This window comes from Diabrotica virgifera, chromosome 2 (genome assembly GCF_917563875.1).
Source record: "Diabrotica virgifera virgifera chromosome 2, PGI_DIABVI_V3a".
Taxonomy (NCBI): Eukaryota; Metazoa; Arthropoda; class Insecta; order Coleoptera; family Chrysomelidae; genus Diabrotica; species Diabrotica virgifera.
Window position 1 is genome coordinate 68190327 of NC_065444.1, and position 14212 is coordinate 68204538.

At 34.1% G+C, this 14212-nt stretch overlaps 1 protein-coding gene across 1 annotated transcript in view; it reads left to right on the forward strand.

Moving 5' to 3' along the window:
- The first annotated feature begins 2499 nt into the window (after nucleotides 1–2499).
- LOC126880059 (protein bride of sevenless) overlaps nucleotides 2500–14212 on the forward strand; it is a 123369-nt gene continuing 111656 nt past the window's right edge. Inside the window, exon 1 of the mRNA XM_050643714.1 lies at nucleotides 2500–3358. Within this exon, the coding sequence (XP_050499671.1) occupies nucleotides 2811–3358 (548 nt within the window). The 5' untranslated portion in view covers nucleotides 2500–2810. The remainder of the gene's footprint in view (nucleotides 3359–14212) is intronic.

A 14212-nucleotide genomic window follows, 5' to 3' on the forward strand; every position in this document is an offset into this window, starting at 1 on the left:
ACAACGGGAAGTACAACAAATCACATATCAAGGCACTCTGGATAATATTTAGGAAGATCCCGACGAACCAGACAACTGCTTCGATAGCGAGATGACTATTAATATAAATAGTCTATGATAGATATTAATAGTCTATAACTATTATACTAGTTAAGCTTACTTACCTCTAGTGTTGTTTCCTACTTTTTGCATTTTTATGCCAATTTTTAATTTTTTTTACAAAAATTATTTGTTTTATTGATGAAATTGTATTTAGAAGAATAAAGATACAAGTACAGTACAAGTATTTAGTTGGAAGACAGTGGGTATAAACGTTTTTTATTCTAAACTATCTTATAAAATGCTAAGTTTTTTAAATCTGATATAATTGTATTATACAGGGTGTTTCATTGGGAAACGGAAAAACTTTAATGGTCAATAGAGGTCCTTGAGCCGGTTATAGATATAGTATAATTTTTGCCATACTGACTTTTATAAGCGAGTTACAGGGTGTTTTATCGATTTTGCCCATTTCTTTCCTAAGCCATAACTTTAGAACCACCCTGTATATTTTTTTGATACTTGGTACACATATGTCTCATTCAAAACCCAAACGACCGACATACTAACCATAAGAAAAATCCAGGTCCGGATTAACAAAAAATTATAAAGTAATTGTGACCTTAAAAAAACACCCTGTATATTGAAATTTTGAAAATCTGTTTGCATATTTGAAAAGGGCACAAAAAAGTAAGTTTAATGGTTGGCTTCAATTTTTCGGCCAGACAATTTTATGACTTTAATTTTGAAATTATATTGAATTTTTTAAGAATTTTGACATTAAAAAGCAGATATTATTAACTTTTAGTTATAAATTATTAAAGTTAATGAATAAATACTAATTTTAAAAATAATCAATACTTATTTACCACATTGGAACGACCCAATTACTAATGACAAGAAAAATCCAGGTCCGGATTAAGAAAAAAATAGAAAGTAATTGTGACCTTGAAACAACACCCTGTATATTGAAATTTTGAAAATTTGTTTGTGTATTTTAAAAGAGCATAAAAACTGCGTTAAAAGGTACATGTCAAATTTTTGCGCAGATAATTTAATTAGGGCAATTTTGAAATCATATTGATTAATTCTGTCAAGGTCACAAGAAGCTACCAGAAAAATGAGAAACAATCCCAATGTACTTACAAAATTGATTCGAAATATTTTAAAACGAGCAAGGAAATGCATCGAGCAAAATGGCGGACATTTTGAGCAACTGTTATAGTTCAAATATTTTTAATTTATGTTAAATTGTTGAATTGTAGCTAATTTTTGTTTTATTAGATATAGCAGTTTTCTAATTCTTTACCAAATCATTACAATATCCCAATTCTCGCAATTCTAATAATTCTAATTTTTAATGATGTGCATATAGCTCCAGATCCAGAGAATCTATGAAGCAAGCGTAGTAAATAAGTATTAAGTATTTTTAAAATAAGTATTGATTTATTAACATTAAATTATTATTAAAAGTTAAAAATACCTGGTTTTTAATCTCAGAGTTCTTTAAAATTTCAATATAATTTCAAAATTGATGTAATTAAATCAACGGCGAAAAATTTAAAATAAGACAAATTTTTAAAATTTCAATATACAGGGTATTGGTTCAAGGTCACAATTACTTTGTATTTTTTTCTTAATCCGGACCTGGATTTTTCTTGTCATTAGTAATTGGGTTGTTCCAATGTGGTAAATAAATATTGATTATTGTTAAAATGAGTATTTATTCATTAACTTTAATAATTTATAACTAAAATTTAATAATATCTGCTTTTTAATGTCAAAGTTCTTAAAAAATTCAATTTCAAAATTAATGTCATAAAATTGTCTGGCCGAAAAATTGAAGCGAACCATTAAACTTACTTTTTTGTGCTCTTTTCAAATATGCAAACAGATTTTCAAAATTTCAATATACAGGGTGTTGTTTTAAGGTCACAATTACTTTATATTTTTTTGTTAATCCGGACCTGGATTTTTCTTATGATTATTATGTCGGTCGTTTCGATTTTGAATGAGACATATGTGTACCAAATATCAAAAAAATATACAGGGTGGTTCTAAAGTTATGGCTTAGGAAAGAAATGGGCAAAATCGATAAAACACCCTGTAACTCGGTTATAAAAGTCGGTAGGGCAAAAAATGTACTATATCTAGAACCGGCTCTCTGACCTCTATTCACCATTAAAGTATTTCCGTTTCCCAATGAAACACCCTGTATAAAAGTTTTTGAAGTTAACAAGACCAGCCAATGACCAACTATTTTGAAAAACAAGCGGTAGAATTTAGGAAAGGTGTTAAACTTTAGACTTGATTTTCTCAAAACTACTAAAAATGCACTTGTATCCCTTGGCTTCTACACGGCTTATATATTATTTAGTTTTAATTATGTTGAAAGGTTTTTCAGTGTATAAAAAGTGATCGGCTAACAAGTTTAGTTTGTAGAGCTTCTTCGCTTTTAATTCCCATAAAACGAATTCGGAATTCAGCAAAATCGATCAGTTTCTATTTCCATACACATCTTAGTACCTGTACACTTTAAAAATATTTGTATTGATTGTTTCCTAGCAATATACTGACTCATCACGCTGTTACACGAACTAGGGTAAAACAGTATGTGTTTTACCTAGAATAAACGAACACCACGCTACACGCGTCAGTCCTTCAAAAATGTGTTTTGTTTGGAAATAACGATGCACTGAAGCTTGAAGAGGAAGCTGAATTTTTTATTATTATATCACCGTCCTCGGTCACAGTGTATATGACCCGGTAATATGCATCTCGGATATTATATTTTCGTCCTTTTTCTTTTCTCGGAAACTCAAAGTACGGCGGTGTTAGAGGTGGAAGGGGACCCGGCGATCGCTGTTTTGGTTGAAGATTGCAGGAACGAAAGTGAAGTGATTCCTTTTAGAAAACAAGCTCTGGTTTCCACGGCCGTATGGACGACCGAAAGGGTAAACTTCTTGGAGTATCTAGCTCCTATGAAGCTAGGGCTGAAAGTTTTCGAGATATGCACAGAAGCTGAGTATTTTAAAAGTGTTTTCGACTTATACAATCAAAACGAGACATTTATACTTGGTATTGTGACAGAAAAAAAGTTAAACGATAGACTAGTCAAGTTTGGTGATTTGTTAGATTTGAGAACAATTCCAGTACCACACCAATACGGCTTTTTGATAAAAGCTGCGATAAAGTTGTTAAGTGCGCTAGGTTGGGTTGAGAATGTAACCATTTTGGCTCCAGAGGAGACTATTACCAGTGAGTTCTACAAACATTCCAAAAGTAGTTTTATATGTATCAAGGAATGTATTATCTATGAGTAAGTACCTTAACTATATAACATTATGAACCTATTTAATAATATTTTATTCTTTTTAAAGATTCTTAAAAGTTTTCGATGGGAGTGAATTCTTGATAAACACACATTGCAGTACCACTTACTCAGTTTCATTGTATTCTTGAATTTATACTCTTTTATTTAAAAACCTTGGTTAATTACAACTGCTCACAAAAGATCAGACTAACGAGCCAACTTTCTCTATTAACAATCTTTACACTGATGTTTGTTGAGTTGTCCCCAATGGTATTCCTCAATTTTTTTAACCAGCTTAAATATAGCACTTCTATTAGTCCATTCATTAACGGTAAAATATTGCAAAACCTTTAAATTTTAAAGAACCGCTCGGATTGACATGTAATTTGGCATACACACAGCTAACAAGTCAAAGAAAAAAAGTGATATTGTGCCGATATGTGCTTTTGCCCTGGGGGTGGTTTTCACCCCCTCTTGGGGGTTAAAAAATATTCGTCCAAACAAAGTCAGGAAATGCGTAAACTGGCTAATTTAAAGTAACTTTTGTTCTATAGAGTTTTTTCATTAAGTCAATACTTTTCGAGTTATTTGGCAGTGAATATGTTCATTTTTTCAACAAAATAACCACGCTTTTAGACGGTTTTTCGCAAATAACTCAAATTGTAAGTATTTTGTCGAAAAAGCATTCTTAGCAAAAATATAGCCTATAAAAAATTTAAAAAAATAGTGAATATATCACGTTTTTTTATTTAGTAGAAGCAGAGTTATGGCTAATGAAATATAGGTTCATATTCGTCAAATTCCAAGTGGAATACTTTAACGTGAAATAACCAAAAATGAAGAACATTTCGGGGAAAGCTCATTTAAACTTATTTAAAGTGTTTAAAAAAGCTTCATTTTTGTTTTATTTATAAAAAAAATTTCTAGCATCAAAATTAAACAAGTTACGCTCAAAATAAAGTTAGTCCCTTTTGGTTTTGGTAAAAAAATCGAGAAAATCACCCCCTAATTAGTATCTTAAATGAACTTAATCGTAACGACTTCACAAGTTTCTTGACTCGTGTATATATTGTTTATATGATCTGTAAGTTTCATCGGTTCAAAGTCCTTATTATTAAAACGGCTGTAGTTAAAAGGGGTTGAACGAGTCACTGATCACGAATGTATGCAAATTTAGAAACACCAAATCTTGATCAATTTTTGTCTAACAGAAAAACAAAAAAATACATGATATTCAGAAAAGCAAATCTGACTTTTTTTGTATTTCGAGAATTTTGGTATCTCTAACAATTTTTAAGTTATGTATTTTGAAAAAAAGCATATTTTTCAAAATTTAAATTTTTAAAAATTTTACTTTGAAACCAAATTTTTTCAAAAATAAACACTTTGAATCGATGAAACTTACAGATCATATATACACAATATAAGTAAAATAATTTATGGAGCGGCAACGATTAATTTCATTAAGTTGCTAATTAGAGGGTGGTCTTCCCGATTTTTTTTTGCAAAAACAAAAGGGACCAACTTTATTTTGAGCGTAACTGGCTTAAATTTAATGCTAGAAACTTTTCGTGAAAACAGAAATAAAGCTTTTTTAAACACTTTAAAAAAGTTAAAATGGGTTTTCCCCAAAAAGTGCTTAATTTTTTGGATATTTCACGTCGAAATATTTTATTGGAAATTTGGTGAATATGAATCTATATTTCATTGGCTATAACTCTGGTTCTACGAGATCCAGAGACATAACGCGTACACCATTTTTTTTTACTTTTTTATAGGCTATATTTTTCCTAAGAACGGTTTTTTCGACAAAATACTTACTTTTTGAGTTATTTGCGAAAAACCGTCTAAAAATGTGGTTATTTTGTTGAAAAATGAACATATTCACTTGCAAATAACTCGAAAAGTGTTGACTTGGCGAAAAAGCTCTATAGAACAAAAGTTACTTAAAATTAGTCAGTTTACCCATTTCCGGAGTTGTTTTGAACATATATTTTTTCACCCCCAAGAGGGGGTGAAAGTCACCCCCAGGGCAAAAGCACACGTCGGCACAATATCACTTTTTTTCTTTGACAAAGAAGCTAGGCGTATGCCAAATTTCATGTCAATCCAAGCGGTTCTTTAAAATTTAGAGCAAAAACCGTGAAAGAATGGACTATATGTCTATAGCACTGATAATACATCGCTCTCACATACCACTGTGTCAGTACTAGGGGTCGCCAACTTCTTGAAAATTTCAAGATCTTGTCTTGATTTCAAGACAAGATCAAGACAAGAAATAATTTTAGATTTCAAGACAAGACAAGAAATTTTATGTCAATACCAAGATTTCTTGTCAAGAAAACAAGAAATCTTGAAATATCTTGACTTATAATGAAAATTCTAAAACGTATTTATTTGTGAAAAAGATAACATTATTTTAACATAACATAATAGGTCTGGATCCCGCGTATGAAAAAAAGTTGATTAATAGCAAGCTGAAAATTTGTTAATAGCTTAAGGGTGTCTAGTCGGATAAACTTTGATATATGGGAACACTGGAACAGGGGCTGTTTTAATTGTGGAACAAGTTAAAAATTTGGAATGGTCAGAACACGAAAACGGCACATTTATTTTGTCCGACAGAATAGACTTAAACTCTCCGAACAGAGATTAAACTCTCATGCAAAAATCAGACTGCTATTTATCACCTGTCATAATTCCTGTCATTTGACATATTCTACATGTTCCACTCATTAAAACGCCCATTTGGTGATAAATAGCAGTCTGATTTTTGCATGAGAGTTTAATCTCTGTTCGGAGAGTTTAAGTCTGTTCTGTCGGACAAAATACATGTGCCGTTTTCGTGGTCTGACCGTTCCAAATTTTTAACCTGTTCCACAATTAAAACTTCCCCTGTTCCAGTGTTCCCATATATCAAAGTGTGTCCGACTAGACACCCTTAAGCTATTAACAAATTTTCAGCTTGCTATTAATCAACTTTTTTTTCATACGCGGGATCCAAACCTATAATATATTTTAATATATTGAACACTTTTTTTGCTAAAACGATTTACAAAAATGTAAATTAAAAATAATAAATAATGATACTTACCTAATCCTGTTGAAAATAAAATTGCAAACTAGATTATGTTTTAAATAACAAATTTAGCACATTTGTAAATCGGAATTGATAAGCCTGAATTAAGGTAGATAACACTTCTTCTCATGGAGTCAACGCCTAGCTAGTCTTGGTTTTGTTATTGTTAAAGCTGCGCTTGAAAATAGCTTTTCCGCAGGTACATATTATGTTGCTGGCGTTCCGAGAAAATTCTTAGCCATTTTCGATAATGACGGTAGATATTTTCGTGTCTTTTCCACCAATCAAGTATATTCTCAGAATCTTCTTATCTGACCTAGGCTCAATTATGTATTTTTCAATTTCATACTTCCAAGATTGTAAGTTATCATTTTATATTTTTATCAGTTTTCTTAAGTAGGTAAGTAGTATCTAAATCAAATTCGTTATCTTCTTTTTTCAGACTAAGTGCTGGCTCTGATATTGGATTCTTCTAGTATTGAAAAAAGTGTTTTAAAGCTTCTCAGATACTGACAAAATTTACTGATCAGAACCCATTCTTTATCTAATATTTTGCAGTTATTTAGATTTTCGATGTCGCAAAATATAGTTAAAGCATTTTTTACAATTAAACCCCATGCTAGCATCTCGAAAGTTGAATGCCATTTTGTAGGCAAATCTAATTTTGGTATAGTCATCTTACAATTTATGGCCTCGCAAGCACTGTTAAGTTTAAGTTGCATTTGCCCTGAGTTTTTGATCTTTTTTGACAATTTCACTTACAGGAAAGTAAGTTGAAATCTAAAGCAGTATCATCTATATCATTTTCTACTTCGATCTCATCCTCCAAATATTCAAAATCCTTTTCGATGTCTAAACTGTTTCGATTTGGTTCAATAATTTTTATGAAATCTGGGACAGGTGAGTTTAGAATATGTGCGAAACATACGCAATGTTTATTTTAAGCATGCAACTACACATCAATTTTGAGTTCGTCAGAAAACAAATGCAGATCGGGGATTCCCCCAGTAGCAGTGGAGGCCGTGTTAGCACGCAACGCAATGAAAAGGTCGCCGGGGAATCACCGGATCGGGTAATCAAGAAATTTCAAGATCTTGAAATTTCTTGAGTCAAGACAAGATAGTAGATTTCAAGAAAACGTCAAGACAAGATTTTTTAAAATTTCTTGATTTTTTCTCAAGACAAGACAAGAAGTTATTGTCAAGACAAGAATTCTTGTCTTGTCGACCCCTAGTCAGTACCAGGTCTGATTACTGTCACTGTTTACCAGGTCTGAAAACTGTTTCTAAATACCTTTTCGTTCTCGATAGTATCACCACATCATCCGCGTACACTATACTATACAGTGTTCCTTGCTATTGAAATTAGTATGTTTGTACTCATATTTGATCTCTTTCAAATTTATTCTAATACCAGCTTAAATAATTTTTTTGATAGCGGTTCCCCTTGTTTTAAACCTCTATTCACTCTGAACCTTCAACGTAGTGAAAGGTACAACCTACAAGGTAGTGGTATGAAAATAGAGCAGCCAATTATTAGGAAACTTTCCTGTCTGATAATGAGGTTATATAAAGGTTAGGTTAGGTTAGTCATCTTCTAGCAGTTTGAGGATTTCTCCAAGTATTTATAAGAACCTGGAGATTTCTTATTTTTTGTTCTTTGAATGGTTCTAGCCACTTTTACTTTTAAAATATCAGAGCTCTATTTATCTACTTTAACCTCTTCCTGTGATATTATGATGTTGAAATATAATTATTCCCTATATTCCTTCCATCTTTGTACCTTTGCCACTTTTTCCCATATAGCGTTTACTTCTTTTTCTGTTAATATTTAGGATACTTTATTTCTGAACCACTTGGTTATTTCCCTAATTTTCTTACGCATCTTGAAGGTATCATGCTTTTTTTTAAGGTAATCGAGTTACATGCATCTCTGCAGTAACCGTGTTTCTTTTGCTTCTTGTTGCTCTATGATGGACTATTATGACTATAAATATGATTTAACTTAGAGCCAAACCACACGGACCACGCTGCAGCGCTACTCTGTGGATCCACAGAGTGGCTGAAACAGGCGATTTTCTAACGCCGGCGACTACGCTGCGAAGTGGATCCTTTGGAAGGGTGCGGCGGGTAATGTAATGGGTGAGAAAAAAAAGTTTGTTCAAATGATTAAAAACTTGCCGGCTAATATATTTTTTTAAAAAGTGTGTTCGTCAAAATCATTGTTTGTAATGTCCATAGTTTTAAACATTTTATAAAATTTCATACTTAAATAACTTTAAGGCCCACCACATACGGCGAAACGCAAATGTAACGAAACTGAAACTGTCGGTTACTTTTGAATTTCATTTGAGTTTATGCAGTAGACGCCTATGAGAGACCACACATGATGAAACCATATGGACCATTTCAGACCGGCCGTTTGAAACGCATATATTTCAGTTTCATTGAACCCGGTGTGCAGGAAACTTGTGTTTTTATCGGGTTTCGTGTTTTTGTGTCGTTGTGGGTACTATAAAAAAACGGCCAAACCCGATTTCGGCCAAACTAGTTTGTACTAACCGCCTTAGGATAAACTAGTATGGCCTAGGCCAAACTACTTTATCCTATCGCGCGTAGGCCAAACTAGTTTATCCTGATATAAATAAACACACTTCAGGCCAAACTAGTTTATCCTGATATAATAAAGATTCACACTTCAGGATAAACTAGTACGGCCTTCTTCTTCTTCTTCTTGCAATGCCTATCCGTTTCGGATGTTGGCGGCCATCATGGCAATCTCTACTTTTCACACCGCTGCTCTGAAAAGAGCCTTTTTTTAGATGCGTCTGTAAATACGATATGATTTTTAAAATAACTTTCTGTCTGAATCAAACATCATATTTCTCGCGCACAAAACTAGCGTATAAATCGCGCAAACCGCGCAAAACGCGCGCATAAGGTGCGTAGAACGCGCACGTAAGGCGCGCAAAAGGCGCATAAAGTGCCCAAAATGCACGTAACGCGCGCATGAAGTGCGCGTAACGCTCGCATAAAGTGCGCATAACGCGCGCATAAAGTGCGCAAAAGGCGCGCGTAAAGTGCGCAAAACGCGCATAAGGTGCGCCTGACACGCGCGTTGTTGGTGCATTATGCGCGTGTTTCGCGCGCGAGAAATATGATGTTTAATTCAGACATAGAAAATTATTTTAAAAATCATCATATCGTATTTACAGACGCATCTAAAAAATATCTAGAAAAATCTACGTACGTGGTTCAACACAACCACTATAAGTCTTTTCAGAGCAGCAGTGTGAAAAGTAGATATTGCCATGATGGTCGCCAACATCCGAAACGGATAGGCAATACAAGAAGAAGAAGATGAAGGCCGTACTAGTTTATCCTGAAGTGTGAATCTTTATTATATCAGGATAAACTAGTTTGGCCTGAAGTGTGTTTATTTATATCAGGATAAACTAGTTTGACCTACGCGCAATAGGATAAACTAGTTTGGCCTAGGCCATACTAGTTTATCCTAAGGCGGTTAGGACAAACTAGTTTGGCCTAGGCCAAACTAGTTTGTCCTGAAATCGGGTTTGGCCGGTAACAGATACATCCCTATATAGTACATTGAGAAGAATATCAATTATATGTCTGTGGCTGCCAATCAATGAAACTGATTTGTATGCGTTTCAAATCTTCGGTTTGAAACGGTCAAAATGGTTTCATCATATGTGGTTTCTCATTGACGTCTATGGCATAAACTCAAAAGTAACTGAGGGTTGCAGTTTCGTTACATTTGCGTTTAACCGTATGTGCTGGCCCTTATTTATTTTGTTCAGTTCAAATGCATCCAATGTATAATAAAATGTGGGTAAATATAAATATGTAATAGAGAAAACATTGCTTATGGGATTTATTCTTTTCGATAGGACCTTCTTTAAAATCAGAAACAAATAATTCAAAGATGACGTCCTACGGTTTTCCTTTTAATGACCTATAAATATGCCCTCGGGTTCTTGTATCACATATTATATCCTGTTTTGCACTTCAATCAAAAACCGTTCTGAATCGAGATTCATTTTAGATGCTCACCCTATAACCTCTCGTAAACATCTGTGGCGGCTAAAAAAGTGGTCCGTCTGAATTGGGTTTGCCACTAGTGGACGCCACTAGCGTCTGTGGCCGGCGACTGTGGCCGGCTACACTCGCTCGTGTGGGGTACGCCGGCCACTCTACATAAGAACCCACGGTAAATCTTCGTCAGCCACTCTGTAGATCCACAGAGTAGCGCTGCAGCGTGGTCCGTGTGGTTTGGCTCTTAATGGACTGATTTCTTACTATATGTTCCATTTTTTGTGGAGTAATTATTTATAAAGAACAATTCTTTTCTAGTGGATAATATATGTAGATATTATCTAGATCTTATTTTTTAATAAATTGATATTTTGTAAAGAGAAAACAAAAGGGGTTATTTTTAATGGTGCATGCAACTTCATTAATTATACATTGTTTCGCGGAAAACAACAATTTAGCTGTTGTTTACACAAACAATTAGAAACACACGACTAAGTGCAAATCACAAGTTTTAAGAAATAAAAACATGTTTTAAAATTCACACCTTGCACATAAAATATCTGCTATTCGATTATTAAAAGAGTAAATAGTTATTAATCAATCTTAAAATTAAAAGCAAACAACACATTCTAAATTAAATGTAATGAATAAACGCAAAATTTTTTAACGGGAAGTCGATTAAATCTCAAGGAAAAAAATCTATTATGAGTCCAAGTTGGCTCGTGTTACAGTATGATTATTAATATTGCATGCAACAATTGACCTTTGCCAGTCACGGGACATGTCACTTTTAGACTGTCGGATTTCAATACGAAGTTTAATAACTTTATCCCTTTGACTCCCTAGATAACCCCCAGGAGTCCCCTCGTACCGCAGAAAACGTGTTTTTTCGAAAAAGTAAAATGTTCCTTGAGTGGTCCTTTGCTTTCAAAAATCTCTAAAAATTCACGAACATGCATTTTTTTGCGCAAAAAGCCTGATTTTTTTTCAGATTTTTTGGATCAAAATTTAGCTCAAGAAATATACACTCACCGGCACAAAATTCCGCCACCCAAAATTTTTGATTAAGTTTGACAATTTACGTCTTGCATTTAAGTCTTGCACCAATTTGTAGGTAGATGTATTGACATCGTTTGGTATTTAAAGCCCCCCCTACATGATCCTGAAGAAATTTTTGTCATTAATTTATTACTAAGCTGTTATTTTTAATTATTAACAAGCCGTAAGAGTGTATTGACGCGGCTGTAAATGTGAGTGCGAGTAAGATGCATCATTGACTGCCGGAATGGCATCTCTCTCGCACTCGCCATAGACGGCCGCCTAATACGTGCTGGCGCTCATTATTATTACTTAAAAATAACAGCTTAGTAATAAAATTATGACAAAAATTTCTTCAGGATCTTGTAGGGGGGCTTTAAACTTTGATTTAGTCACTTTCTGACTTTCGTAATAATAACTTTTAAGTAATTTATTAAGCCTTGAAAATCGCCATTTTTCGTTCTTTTTTTAAATTTTAAATTGTTTATAACTCGAAAACGATTAACTTTAGAGAAAAATTACAAGAAACCTTTTTTGTCCAGAATGGTCCAAAAAACCTAACAAAAATTTGTATGGGTCAAAAATATTGATTTTTGCAATTTGACTAAAAAAATTGTTAAAAAAAATTGGAAATGTTTTCAAGTGGGCGACTCCTTGAATCTTATTCTGGGATATCCCACGAATGTGATTATGCAAAAAAAGTAGATAGGCAAAGCGGTTTCTGGCGCAACCCCTAAATCGCAACCCTTAAATATTAATAAATGCCAAACGGCTTAACGTAGGATGACGTGTGACGTATCGTTGGAAAGGGGATGAAAAAGGGGGTTGAACTCAGTATGTGGCGTGCGCATCGGAATATGCCAAAAGGGCATTACGTCATATCTTCTTTTCTATTGGTCCGATTGTGACGTAAGAGGGCTCGTCGGAACGGGGAGGGGGTAACGAACACATAAAAAAGATGGCGGCAGTGCCAAAAGGGCATTACGTCATATCTTCGTTTCTATTGGTCCGATTTTGACGTAAGAGGGCTCGTCGGAACGGGGAGGGGGTAACGAACAAAAAAACAAAGATGGCGGCAGTGCCAAAACGGCATTACAGCATATCTTCGTTGCTATTGGTCCGATTTTGACGTATGGGGTGTCAAATGAAAGCGGTGGCGACACAGAAGCCAACTGTCAATTCTTCTTCTTCTTTTCGTTTGTCAATTCTTCTTCTTCTTTTTTCGTCCGTTAAATCTTATGTCAACGATTGCGTGGAAAAGCCAACTGTCAATTCTTCTTCTGTCAACGTTCAATATTAACTGTCAGTTCTTCTTCTTTTCCGTATAGTGCCTAACAGAACGTGAGATTTGACGTATGACGTGACATTTATGTGTGACGTGGCAAAGCGCTGACATTCGACGCAGAACGTGACATTTGACGTAGATATGTGACATTGTTCAGTTTTCCGTCCGACATTTGACGCAGAACGTGGCATTTATGAGACATTGTGACACTGAGCATGTTCAGTACTGATATGAATCCCACCGAGTACATACATAGGGTTATGGAATTTCAAACTAAACTTAATCAGTTAAATAAAGATATTAAATCATATGAGGATATAAAACAAATTAAAAGACATTTCGATAGTTTGCATATTGAGGACAAAACGTGGAAGCCTGAAGAGTTGAATTTACAGCAGCAGCAGCAAGGTCTTTACGCTTTTAGAAAACTACCACAAGCTACATATCCATTGAGACGTATTCAGCCTACACCATGGGTGCCAGCAACAACACCAGCGAGTATGTGAAAAGTGAAATAGACAATGTCTTTGCAATGTCTTGTGTAATATTAGCATCTATATTTATCTTAATTTTAAAAATTATGTTTGAAATTGTAAAGAGAAAATTTGAATCTTCATGTAATATAAGACTTGATCAGTAAATAAGGTGTTTAAATAAAAAAGCAAAAATCTCTCTCTAAAAATATTTATTTATACATAGAAAAATTACAATGGTAATATTGTATAAGAAAACCAGTGACGTAGACGATCCACATTTCTTTCTGTACACGAAAATAGTCCAACGGCGTGACAGGGGTTTGTAGCAGGACCAACGTTTCCAGTAGCAAGAGGCGTGCCATCAAACTTGCAAACATCAATAATAAGGGGAAAAACTCCAAAAATGTGACATTTCTTGCTTAAAAATTCTGCTTTTTGTTCTCCTCGAACGTATATGTAATCGGCTGCATACAACAACTTGGTTTCTAGTATTTCATTTATTTTGGACAATTCTACTGCTCCATCAGAATATCGAATGCCAAGCAGTTTTTTCTCCACGTATGATGCTGTCTTCTTATCATCATTACTTAGCGCATTGAATGGTTTCGGAGGTAAAAAGATGTAATGACTTCGTTTAAAACCTATTTCGATGGTAAGTTCTTTGGGAACAAACCACCCGTCCACAGCGAATCCCTGAATATCTACGAATGCTACTCTCATGATGACTGCTCTTGTACTACTGACACTTTATGCGTCTAATTTAGACTTTTTACAATTTCGGTAAGTGGGTAGTACTCCATTACGCAGTCGTGAATTATAATGCAGTAGGCCTTGGTATTTTCGGGAAAACCATTATGTGCTTCAATATCTAGTTTTACGTCAACAGTGGATGCTTTCATGCTTTCTTCTTGTTTTGAACAGTCGATG